Consider the following 12,823-nt stretch of genomic DNA (forward strand, 5'->3'; position numbering starts at 1 on the left):
AATTTAGAATTTTTTTTGGATGAAGGAAAAGTAAAATATGTCTTTGGTTACGTATATATCATTATATATACCTTGATCCAATGATTAATGAATACTTTAAAGGAAGAGAAAGAGTGGGAGAGGAGATACGGGACTCTTATGTTTTTACTTCATTGAGATATATATGTTACCGTTTATTATTGTAAATAAGAGTAGATTGTAATAATTTGTTCAATATTAATAATAATAATGTACAATACAATTAGACAAACAAATTTTCATAAAGGTTGGATAACATTATCAATATTACTAATGAAATAAATTATCCTTATCTATCCCACTATTCAATTTTGAATCCCTTTTTACTCTTTAGTTTTTATATAAGTTATCTTTATAAATAATATCATTTACTTCAGCAACTATTTATTTTGTCATACACTTGAAAATTTGACCGAAATATAAAATGATCAAATGGATGCACTTCATCACAGTCAACGTCAAGAATTTATTGGAAATATGTCTTCCACTATTACATTTAAAATATTAAAACTAGTGAATATATTCTTTTGGATTTTTTTTGTTGAAGATATAATTAATGAAAATATATGAAATAATTGAACTAATTATTTAAACGAATAAATTTACCCTTCAAAAATAAATTATCAACTACAGTTCGTGTTTGTACAAGATTATGGAGTATCAGTTTCATTCAAATGATATTATAATTTTGTAATAGATGTCAACAGATTACATCGATTTTCCAAAACCTTAATTCGCAAGCATAAATGGATCAACATGCCCTGTCACGAATCCTCATAGATACCTACGTCTAATTATGTAATTTGCTCATTACAATAACACGAAAGAGATTATTTTTATACTCCTAAACGACAGAAAACACAAAGACTTAAGCTTGAGGCCTACCCTTCAATTTATCTCATCAATAAACCATTAAAGAAGAAAACTTTTCTATGGCATGTGAAAAAATTATTCCCTTAGTTAAGAAAATAACTTTAAACCCAACAACAGACTATACATTTGATGATCTTATTTTTAAGGCAATGAATAACCAACTTCCGAAAGATATCAGTTTAATTAACAAAACATAATTTACAATGTTATTTTGTGTCAAAGATAAAGGTGTTCCAGAAATATCATACGGTATAAAATTTTTTCGGAAACTAACTTTTAATTTATTTTGTCACGCAGATAAATTATAAAAAGATATTTTTATTTTTATCCCCTGAATGAAAAATTAATTTTTTTCTAAAGTTTTAAAAATAATGTTTTGCCTTGGTGCTTACAATTTGGGTGTGTCGTCTCAATCCAAGGTATTAATAGGATAGATAAATTGATTAGTAAAGTAGAATAAAAAATTTCTGATGACCTTATAGTTAAAATGAATTTTATAAACGAACAATTCTTTCTTTTATTTCAAAATAAAGAGAAATACTCAAATAAGCTCTTACCATTGGCTGTCACATGCTTTAGAACATCACCAAGCTTGTATAATATTGTTAGAAAATTCTTATTGCTACCTCGTAGTAATTATCTTACGAAAATATTAGCTTTTTAAGTGCAGAATGTCGAACAAATGATTCTTCTAAAATTTATAATTTAAATTCTACTAATACATTTGAAAATATATTAATAAGAAATCCGAATTATGCTCATTTGGAGGATTTATATAACAACGAAATCAAGGAAAACATAAGATCAAGTACATTCTGCGGTGCAGTGAGTTATTCTATGGTCTCACCCCCATTGACTTAAGGAAGCTGGCCTACGAGACTGCAAGGACCAATAATTTGAAAGTCCCTCCAAAGTGGGAAGCTGAGGAAATGGCTGGAGTAAGATGGATTCAGGGTTTTCCTTCTCGAAATGGAGGGTTTAAGTTTGTGGAAGCCTGGAAAAACGTCAATAGCGAGAGCTTCAGCGTTTAATCGGTACAATATAGGCAAGTTTTTTGAACTTTTGACAGATGTCTTTAGCAAATATAACTTTCCGTCACATTGTGTTTATAACTTGGTTGAAACACCCGTGCAGTGTTTGCCGAGACAGGAAAGAAGCAAGTTGGCAGACAACGTCTGCCGAGACGGGGGTTCTTGTCACGTTAGTAGGGATTGCATGTGGGTCCGGAAACACAATGCCACCTGCATTCGTTTTTCCTCGGGCCAATTATAAACCTCAAATGCTTGTCGGTGTGCCTCCAGGCTCATTGGGTCTTGCGCATACCTCGGAATGGATGCCCATGTCCAACTTTATGTTAGTAATAAGATACTTTGTGAAATATTCGAAGCCGACTGTTGAAGACCCAGTTCTTTTAGTACTTGACAACCATGTAACCCACCTTAGCTTTTCAGTCCTCGACTATGCTAAAAACAATCATGTACATTTACTGACAATGCTGCTGCATACAAGCAACAAGACGCAGCCTCTTGACAGAACTATTTTTGGGCCAGCCAAATGCGTCTTTAATGTCCTGCTATCTTCAAGGGTGAAAGACCATCCTCATCAGCCTGTTACGATCTATGACATGGCATGGTTAATGGGTTCCAGTTTCTTAAGCGCTGCAACTCCTCAGAATATTATTAGAGGCTTTAAAACGGGTGGAAATTGCCCTTTAAACCCAAATATTTTTATAGATGCTAACTTTGATCCGTCCGAAGTTACAGATCAACAATCTGCCTCTGAATATGGTTCGGAGAGCGCAGTGTTTGTTGAATTGACTGATACTAGTGCGTCAGATAGCGCCACATCCAAGGGGGTTGTTAGTCCTAGGGATTTTAAAGGGTTTCCTAAGGCTTAGCCAATGAAAGAAACCTAAAAAGGGAGGAAGAAAGGCAAGGCGATGCTTGCAACATCCACTCCGGTGATGGATCGCGTCCGAGTGTTTTCAAATCCCAAAGAAGTTAAACTTTCGAAAAGGATGTTGTTTCCTGATATATGGAATACTTCGGACGAAGATACACCTATGGAGGATTCAGACACAGATATTGTAGCTGACATTTTTTGCTGTGTGAATATTAGGTGGGAAAAGACATGAAGAAGATATATTTTGTTGGTACTGTCAGTGGTGAGAAGGATGATGATGTGGAAGTTGAGTTTAAAAAATAATAATAAGGTTCAAAAAAGTTGTAGATGAATTTGTGTTAGTCAGTATTGACAAGATTTGTTGTCTCCTTAACAGAAGGATTATGAGTTCAACCCAGAGGACAAAACGTTTTTTTTTGTTTTTGAACAACCTCTCATGAAGTTAAATATCGCAAGATTTTTTATTATATATATTATATTTAATTAAAAATGAAAAAAAATGTTTGAATATAACAAATGGCTGTTTTTGCTTGTTTCCTTCTGTTCTAACATGTCTCCTCCTTCCCTGAATCATGTCTCCTCCAGGTGTATCAAGTATCCCACTTTTGGGTAGTTTCGAAAACACCAATAAGTGGCTATTAATTATTGCACTACATCAAAAATAATAGGAATGATTTGTCTTAGGTGACTATCTATGTCATGTTACCCTGGCGTTGAATTATATTTAAAATTGTGAAAGTTATGATAGTTTAAAATAATAATAATTTTTTGTAACATAGATCCTTACCCTCCCCTATGCCTTTAAATAATTAATGGCTGTCTTAGGTTTGTTGTTCTTCTAATGTTACTTTATTAATCATATAATGTATAAAATATGTTACTTTTTTTTCCATTTAAAAATTTACAAAATAAAAGTTATGAAAAATAATTTTTTTCTTTTTTTAAAATAGGGTCTCTGTTTCACGAAGATATGACAAAAGTTATTAGGGTTATTTTTGAGTTTAAAATTAAGAATAAATAAGAAAAAACACTGTAAAAACATATTTTCATTTATAAATGGAGCGTTTCAAAAACCTATGGAGCATTTCGGCGTTTCTAATGAGTAGTAGTAAGAAATGGGGCATTAATAATTATTTTAGGTGCAAGTATTATCACTTAATTTTCTAGAGGAAATAATAGTGTGACAGCTGATATGTTATCTTGTTTATTACAGTGTGCCATTTTGTGAGGTTACTTCATTGAATTTTTATTTGAGGATTTAGTCACTCAACAACATTCCAAATGAAAAGCCGTAGTATATTTATAAGGGTCTACATTGCAATGATACTGGATAACGTTCTCCTCACTGTTGTGGGTAAATTCCTTCCTTAATATTATTCATCCCATCCAGTCCCGTCCTAAATATTAAGAAAGTGTCCGAATCGGACAGAAAAACACTCTTATAGAATATTTTTCTAAAAGTCATCACCATATATTTCCGTGAGTGACATCCTCCTCAATATATTTGGACAATCTCGGAGGTATAAATCCGAACCCCCAATGTTTATAAGAAAAGTAAACTTTGGAAATAATGCTAAATTAAAAATAATGACAATATATTTTAAGTTGATTGGCAAACTGAAGTAATATTCTGTAGTATTAGTAAAAATTACGCCATATACAGGGCATTACATTTTTTGACTTTTTAAAGGACAGAACCAATTTTAAGTTATATATATTAAGAACCAATACATCCCTATTGATAATATTTTCATATTCATATTTTTTTTCGGATAATGTACCTTATCTCTACATATGTAGTTCCTATCCTCCCTAATTTTATCTACAACGCTGAAAGGGAATCCCAGAACTTGGAATCTCGTCATCAAATCATTTCCAAAGAAAATGGACGGATTGGCTATCTTTTTGCTTCAAAGGCTCTCGTACAACTTGTTACAAACTTTTTAATTGGAAAAATGACGACCATGATTGGCTATCGTCTTCCCTTCACAATTGGTTCAATTTTTCTTCTTTTCTCATCGCTAAGTAATCTTCGACCTTTTTTGTCCTTTTTTAAAAACTTTTCGAATGAAATTTTGCATTGATAGTTTACACGTTGAGTTCACGCTATATTTGGCTCCTCCTTGCAAGAAGTGTTCATGGCATAGGATCCTCTTGTGTCTGTGTATCAGGAATTGGAATGATTGCTTCGAACTATGGAGATGATGAAGAAAGATCGAAAATTATGAGTCATACCATGGGTGGGGTTGCTATTGGGATTTTGATTGGATATTCCATGGGAGGATTCCTTTACTATTTGGCTCAAAGCAAACTCCTTCCCTTTGCTCTAATTTCTTTCGTACTTCTCATTTTTACAATGTGGCAATTGCTTCTCTATAGTAGGGAGGCAAGCTCACTGCATCCGTTTGGAATGGAGTCTCGAAGTGAAAAAGGGCCATCTACCTTGGAATTTCTCCAAAATAGAAATGTACTCATTGTTGTGGGATCCATTTGGATTGCAACTTCCTCAGTTGGGATACTTGAGCCCACTTTGCCACTTTGGATAATGGATCGAATGCATCCTCGTAAATGGCAGTTGGGGATTACGTTTGTTTCAGATAGTATAGGATATCTGATTGGAACTCATTTCTTTGCAGGGGTTTCTTATAGGGTTGGACGTAAAAAAATTGGTGTGGGAGCCATTTGTCTTGTTGGAATTGGATCTATCTCAGTGAGTTTTGTCAATAAATTCAATAACGATCTTGAATATATATTTACATAAATACAGATACCACATGCAACTTCCTTACCACTCTTAACAATTCCACAATTTATGATCGGACTCGGAATCGGCCTGATTGATTCTTCCATGCTTCCTCTTTTAGCAAAGATCATCGATCAAACCTCATCTGGGGAAGCATATGGTGTAGTCTACGCAATTGCTGAAACTGCAGTATCTTTTGCCTATGGAATCAGTCCACTCATAGGTAGTTTATCAGTGGAGATGTTTGGGTTCTGTAGTGTTTTTACACTTCTTGGACTTATGAACATGACATATGTGCCAATTTTGTTTTTTCTGGATGAAAATAGAGAACGGGTGAGTGGGTTCTTCTATATTGTGCATTATATTTGCATACATAATATTGTCTATTTCGTAGAAATGTGACTTGCCAAAATATGAGGAGAATGAAATGGAATCCTGTGAGTGAAATGTATGTTTGATAGAGAATTAAGTCTTTTTGCTTTTAAGATATAAACATTCTGATATTGATATACATTTATACTTATTTGCTATGTCTATAAATTAATTATAAATATAAAAAAATGTGTGCTTCATTAATCAATATTTATTTTCCTTATGTCTTTTTTTCCTATTATTTTTTTACACAACTTCATTTGAAGAAAAACAAATGAACAAAAAATCAATTTCATTACTTGTTATTGAGTAATCAAATTAGCAGACATAAAAATCACCAATCCTATTTTCAACACTTTATAGATAAACATTTTAATATCCAACCACAAATAATAACTGTAACCTAAATAACATTTATTTTATTAACAATCCCCATATTTCAAATATAAGCCATAATCTAAAATAAAAATGGTTTTGATTTCTACTTTTTCAAGTTTCTTCGTTTACTCATAATTAAAAAGGTAAATTCATTTATCAGTTTTTTTTTTGCCACATGGCGTAACTTTATTCAGAATCAAATATATACTTTTCTATAAAACCAAAAGCGTAGTACATCGAATAAAACATAAATTTTAAACTAAAAAAAAACAACGGTAAAAATAAGAAAATTAAAACAAATAAACAGAAGAACAATTAAATAACGGTAGTTTCATAGTCTTCAACTAACTGAAGAACTAGTCCATCTCTTTAATGACTTTGATATGTGAATTGATAATGGAATGACCATTTACCATTTGTTGCTCCAAAATTATGCAGTAGTCCATATGAGAATCATTCATAAGTTAAACTTAAAACTCTGCAACTACAGAAGAGATGGTCAGTGGTATTCATTTCTACCCATAAATTACATTAAAAAAACTTGCAAAAATAGAATTTCATTAGAATCATTTTATAAGCAATCTCATCCATTTACTTGTTTTAAAATTGAGATAAAATGTAATTTTACATCACACAAGCCAAACTATCATCCTCCCAACTCTCGACGAGGAACTTGATCTATGACTCTTTCAAACTGGTATGCATGGTTCATTTTGTGAACTAATAAAATATATGCCTAAGTTCTGAAGAAATCCTATTTTATTTTTTCAATGTTGAAGGGGTTTGGTGAATGCACTGATGAAGGTTGTATGGTTCAGTACCTCCAATAATCTTAAAAACCACCGCTGTAGATGTTAAATAAGAAGTCTACAATGGATTAATGACTCTAAAATTAATTTTTTTTATAAAAAATGAAATGAGTTCCTGTGTAAAATCTTCAGGAATCCTATATAAAGAGACACCCATGACTCTTGATTTCAATAATCCCTCCCTAAAAAACAACCTTCTTTTTTGATCTTCAATTCTAGTCACAGTCTAACAGGGACTTACACTTATAACTCACCAACAAACCTTCAACGTTACTCTCTGTCATTCAAGTGCACTCTCACTCGAGCTTAAAGTTGACTACATATACTTTAGTATTCCTTCCTTTTTACTTAGTTTTCAACTATGACACCAGTCTTTTAAAAAAATATAGATTTCCTCATTTTGTTCAAAATTTATTTTATTCCTTTAACTCTTTTACTTGACTAAAGAAGGGAACATTTTTTATCATTACTGATAGTTTTGATAATAATAATGATAATTAATAAACGAATCATTCAAAAAGGATACAAGTACCGGAAAAAGTTACACAGCCCTTGATATCCTATTGAGATAAATGCAATCATATATAACAAAATGAGTTTAAAATTCATATCTACATACTTTTGAAATGAGTCCAAATCCTTCCGCTACCCGTAGACTCGTACCCAGAAGATCAATGTAAAAAATACTCGCATATTACCTACAAAAACAGGTACCCGTCCACGGGTAAAATTTAAATAAGGGATTTAGATCTTTTATTTATAGGTGGATACCCATTTTCATCCGTGCCAAATATATATATCGATATTGAGGTGCAATTTCGAATCTTTCCTGTTTTGTATGTGTGTTTATGTACACAAAGGGTGAGTCATGACTTTTGTCCGCCCGATTTCAAAAAAATATTCAAAACCTATTCCTAACAGCTAGCTAGATGTATCATTAGGTCCCAATCTGTTTTGAGACTAATCATATTGTAATTACGGCTATTGGAAAAATATGAATGTAAAGTAACTGATCTTTATCTTTTACATGTAAAACTGTTCAAGTCCCTTTAAACATTATTTCCAACCGAGTTGGAATCAATCCAAAAGATGGTGCTTGATTAATTGTAAATTTTTTTGGCTTAATATATGTACAATATTAGTGTAAGGCTAACTATTCTACCCAAAATACATAAAAAAGGATGTAAATACCCAATCTTCTATTATATTAAAAAAAAAAAAAAATAGAACATTAGTAGTTATTATTTAATAGTAGTATAAAATAGGATATCCTGAGAGTATGAATATTTTGTTAGTAGAGCACGTAGTAACCTTCCTCTTATAACTTAATCTTTCCTCCAAAAAGAGAAAAAAAGGGCCAAAATACGATAATTAGTCACGTCAATTCTTCTAACTGTTGGGTTCTTCCCTATTTATTAGATGAGATGTCCACAAATTATTAAAGTATAATTTCAGAATACTGAATCAATAGGTGACTATTTTTCTGAGATATCATGAGGATATAATAAGAAATTTATTGAAAAATATGCCATACTTAATCCATAGTAAGGGATATTTATCCCAATGTTCAAATGAGTCTTTCCTTAAAGACTCTTATAATTATACAATATAATAGGTACAATGGGAGAGAATGGGTCAAGTTGATTTTCTTCGATTTCTTGCAAGTTTGTTCGAGTTGTACTCAAGCACTTTTGTTGGAAATCCACCCATTAGGGTTGTATTAGTAAAGGAAATATAAGTTTGGTGAGTGAACCCAATACTGAGTTCGACAAATTTTCTTATTTTACTGTCCTGGAGTTTTTTTTTTTTTTTTTTACTTTTCATTAATTTTCTTTCAAAACTATTGTGCTTGCTTAATTTAGTGAATTCTTCATATATATTTTATCAAAGTATAACTATTTCTAATAAATTTCAGAGTTAAATGGAATTAGAGGTTATTTATTCATACACATATTAGCATTGGAAGTCAAAGAGTAGCTCGGGGCAAATTGATTCAACCTAGTTAAAAAAAAATACATAACAATAAATATTAAGACAAAAAAATCAATAATTTAAAATCCCAGAATCTGAAACACTTATTTGTGTTATCCCTTTTATTATGTTAAGTTGAACATCTTGAGTATGTCTTTTTTTAATTTATTAACTAACTATTTCTATATATTTAAATTATACAGGTGTGGCCGTCTACGAAGGCAACACACATTTATACTTCTCTGATTTTTTTTATTGCTGCGTCTAGCTCAGACAGGGCTGAAATAAGGAACATATAAGTCACCTGTCGAAATTATATTATATTTTGGTCCCCTTTATGATCGTAGCAACATAAACTTGTAAACACAATTGAGTGCAATTCTTGCACATTCCTCCCGCAGAAAAAATACAACATAAATAAATGTTATTTTGGAAATGGTGTACATGATAACCATGTATGGCACTGCTGATTCACCCAAAAAAAGTTCAGGCAATATCACTGTGGTAATAAGAGACATTGGTTGCTTTTCAGGAGACTATTAAGGAGAAAAAGGGAAGAGCGACTGTCTAAGGTCTTGCCAGGAAGTTTGATTTGAAAACGGGACAATCATGAACTATTTCATTAAATAAGACTTAGTGGGTATAAAATGACTCCAATACAGGATAATATGAAGGATATTGGCTGTAAAAGAAAGGTTAACAGTTCCAAGTTTATACTTCACAATCTCCAAATAAAACCAAAAAGGCTCTGACACAGCCCGGATATTTCCCCCTTTGATAATGCTTCCTTCGAATGCTTGAGCCAACATGAATAAGAAGTTCATTAAAAATGGTTGATAGAAGTTCAGGTCAAAGCTGGAAATCGAAATTGACAAATGGTTCTTGTATTGGATATATGTAATCTTTGTTTAAAAAATATTTAATCCATTTTAGAACTATTTTGATAAACATTTAATATTACTTAATATTTATCACCATATATAACGGACCTGTAATGTTTATTAATTCATTATATTTTTGGTTAAATTAAATTTGTTTCAATTATACTTTAAATACTATTATGTATCACTACTGAGCCAATTTGCTCCGATCTTTACATAACTATTACTCAATCATATGAGTAATGGTTGTAAACTTTGGTGGATTACCGATTATATTATTGCACTGCCTTTATTCGGCTTACAGTATATAGCAGTATAATTTTAATACATATATACACCAGTTCAACATAACTGAAGTTGGACATCAAATAAAAGAAGAAGAAGATGATCAAAGGTTTTCCAAAATTGATTGTGAAACTTGATTCATCACCCCCCTTTCCAAACACTTTTATTTATTTTTTGAGGAGATAAAGTTCGTACTTGTACTTTTAGAATAATCAAAGAGTTATACAAAGAGATACTCGGAAATAAAATAACAAGCATGGATTAGAGTTTGTGAATAAACAGAAAGTTGATGATGATATAAATAATTTTCTAAATGAGTATTGAATGACGTCAAATCTATTTTGATTCATGATAATATTCTTTTTTTATGTAGATAGAAAATAAAAGGATAATATCTTTCTAATAAAACTTTAAGAAATATTTGACAAAAAAAAAAAAAAAAAAAAGTTAGAGAAAATATTGAAAAATATGGCTCAATATGTTGTTACCTGATTAAAGTTTCCTATAATTATTGAACATATGTATATTCATAGTTAGTTTAGTCCTTCCTTCGTTTTTCCAAAACATCCGGAATCGATTGTATTCAAATCAACCCATATTACTTTCTTTTGTTGTCAGTTTTTTTTATTTATATAGTTTCTTAAATTTGTTTAACGTAAAGGGCCACTCTATGTAGGAAAGAGTGTTTCATTTCGTGTACACGGAAGATTCACCACTTCCTATCTAACCCTGTAAATTTCATCTCCGTCTCTTTTCACCACAAGACAAGCTCATCCCTATGTAAGTTAATTGTAAGGAAAATTCATTCCAGAACAAATTTACCTTGAGCAAAATAAATCCCCAAGAATTCATATATTTAATCATCAATAATTTTCTCATTATCCTAGTAAAGAAGTTCCTAATTTAAATAAGAACGTTCGCTTAACCTCCGATTGCAACACATCTGATACGTAGTTTTAAGATATTTTTATTTCATTAAATTGAAGATGGTCATATTAATCATTTAATTATCACTTCTTGTTACGATTGTCTCAAATTATCTAGACTTTTATTTTATATTTTCAGATACATTTTGAACTTTTACAAGTAAATTACATAACGTACTCATTTTATCTTCTCAAATAATTATATTATATTCTATAAAAATATGTTTTTTCCTCGGGATGAACTTGTCCCAGGTTGAACTTGCCTTGTGGTGGAAAGTACATGGAAAACTTTCTTTTAGGGTTTAAAAAATAATAATTTTCTATTTGAAACGTATGGATCACAAAAAGTTATTTACAATCGGTCTTCAAAAGTCATTTTTAGACCTATGAAGCCGTTTATAATTAATGATGTTTTTCGACAAAAATTTACGGATTTGATAGGGTTTGAGAAATTATTCTCTTGAATTCAATGTGCTGAGGCTCAATACTTTGTCGCTCCTATTGTGTATAAAGACTAATTTAAGGTCAGATGGAGTACTTGTAGTTCTAGAGTATTTATTTATATTTAATCAGTAAAAATTAATCTGATCAATTTAAAAATCATTAAAAAAATAAAAATAACTAACTAACAGCTTTAATTAAAACAGAATACCCTAATGTAGTAGCTAGATATGCTACATATTTGAATTCTTGATTATCAAAAGTGCAAAATTCGTGACCTTTGTACATCTAAATGGCTATGAAGTCTTTGAAAATTGGAATAAAGGTGCACTAAAATAAAATAGGGTACTCAGAAATTTAAAAAAATTACAAACAATAAAGAATGCAAAAATGAAATGTAATTTAAGACATTAAGGGAAATTGAACGAAAAGTAAATATTTGCTGCATTAATGAAAAGAATAATCTTTTTTTCTTAAAAAGTTCATATGATAGTATATACGTAATTATTTTTTTATTTGACAGTTTTTATATATTTTAAAAACTGAAAAAAAAGAACTGAGCTCCATATTTTCTTAAAGGCTTTTTATTTTATAGTATTTGTTTTTGGTTCACCTTATGCTCAAGAGACAAATAAAGCTTCTTTAGTAAATATAATTAGAAAGCATAAATTTTAATTATTTTTTAATACTTCTTCATAATAATGTTGTCTTATTTTATAATATAAAACGTGCAAACCATAAGTGTCTAGCATATTGAATTTTAGTATGTCAATATTTTGCAAAAAGGCAAATTAAAATATAAAAAAAAATGATACTTTATGCATATTCGGTAAAATAAAATCTATTAAGACAATTTTTAATAATATAAAACTTCAATTCAAATAAATCTATTAAATTTATATAAACTTTCAATTTATAATTTATTTGATGTTTTAGATACTGACAAAAAAAACCAAAAAAAAAAAAAACCAAATAATTTTTATCTTTATTTCCGGCCAGCGGCTATTATGGTACCAACTTATATATTTTTTAAATACTAAAAACTAAATAAGAAAGGATATTACCGGAGAAAGTCGTAAATCATTTTTTCCATTACAGGTAATGCTTTCTCTTATCTCTTCATTAATGAAACATAAATGAAAGAAACAATAGTCATATTATATGCATGATTGATAATTATCATTTGGAGTATAGTGATTATATGTTATTCATTAATGTACTTCA

The 12,823-nt window shown here is 30.3% G+C and overlaps 1 protein-coding gene across 1 annotated transcript; it reads left to right on the forward strand.

Moving 5' to 3' along the window:
• Positions 1-4,056: 4,056 nt before the first annotated feature.
• LOC121128082 (synaptic vesicular amine transporter) lies at positions 4,057-6,059 on the forward strand. The gene is made up of 5 exons (XM_040723646.2): positions 4,057-4,147; positions 4,594-4,818; positions 4,881-5,503; positions 5,561-5,869; positions 5,931-6,059. Exons 1-5 carry the CDS (start codon positions 4,075-4,077, stop codon positions 5,979-5,981), a joined length of 1,281 nt encoding a protein of 426 aa, XP_040579580.1. The 5' UTR covers positions 4,057-4,074; the 3' UTR covers positions 5,982-6,059.
• Positions 6,060-12,823: the final 6,764 nt, after the last annotated feature.

Source organism: Lepeophtheirus salmonis, chromosome 13 (assembly GCF_016086655.4).
Source record: "Lepeophtheirus salmonis chromosome 13, UVic_Lsal_1.4, whole genome shotgun sequence".
Lineage (NCBI taxonomy): Eukaryota > Metazoa > Arthropoda > Copepoda > Siphonostomatoida > Caligidae > Lepeophtheirus > Lepeophtheirus salmonis.

What these genes read in the sequence shown, in the direction of transcription:
- LOC121128082 (XM_040723646.2), top strand. Translation starts at nt 4,075, where the DNA reads ATGAAAAGCCGTAGTATATTTATAAGGGTCTACATTGCAATGATACTG. An exon ending in TCTTCTTTTCTCATCGCTAA is followed by an intron (nt 4,819 to 4,880) that starts GTAATCTTCGAC and finishes TTGCATTGATAG; the next exon opens with TTTACACGTTGAGTTCACGC. An exon ending in TTGGAATTGGATCTATCTCA is followed by an intron (nt 5,504 to 5,560) that starts GTGAGTTTTGTC and finishes ACATAAATACAG; the next exon opens with ATACCACATGCAACTTCCTT.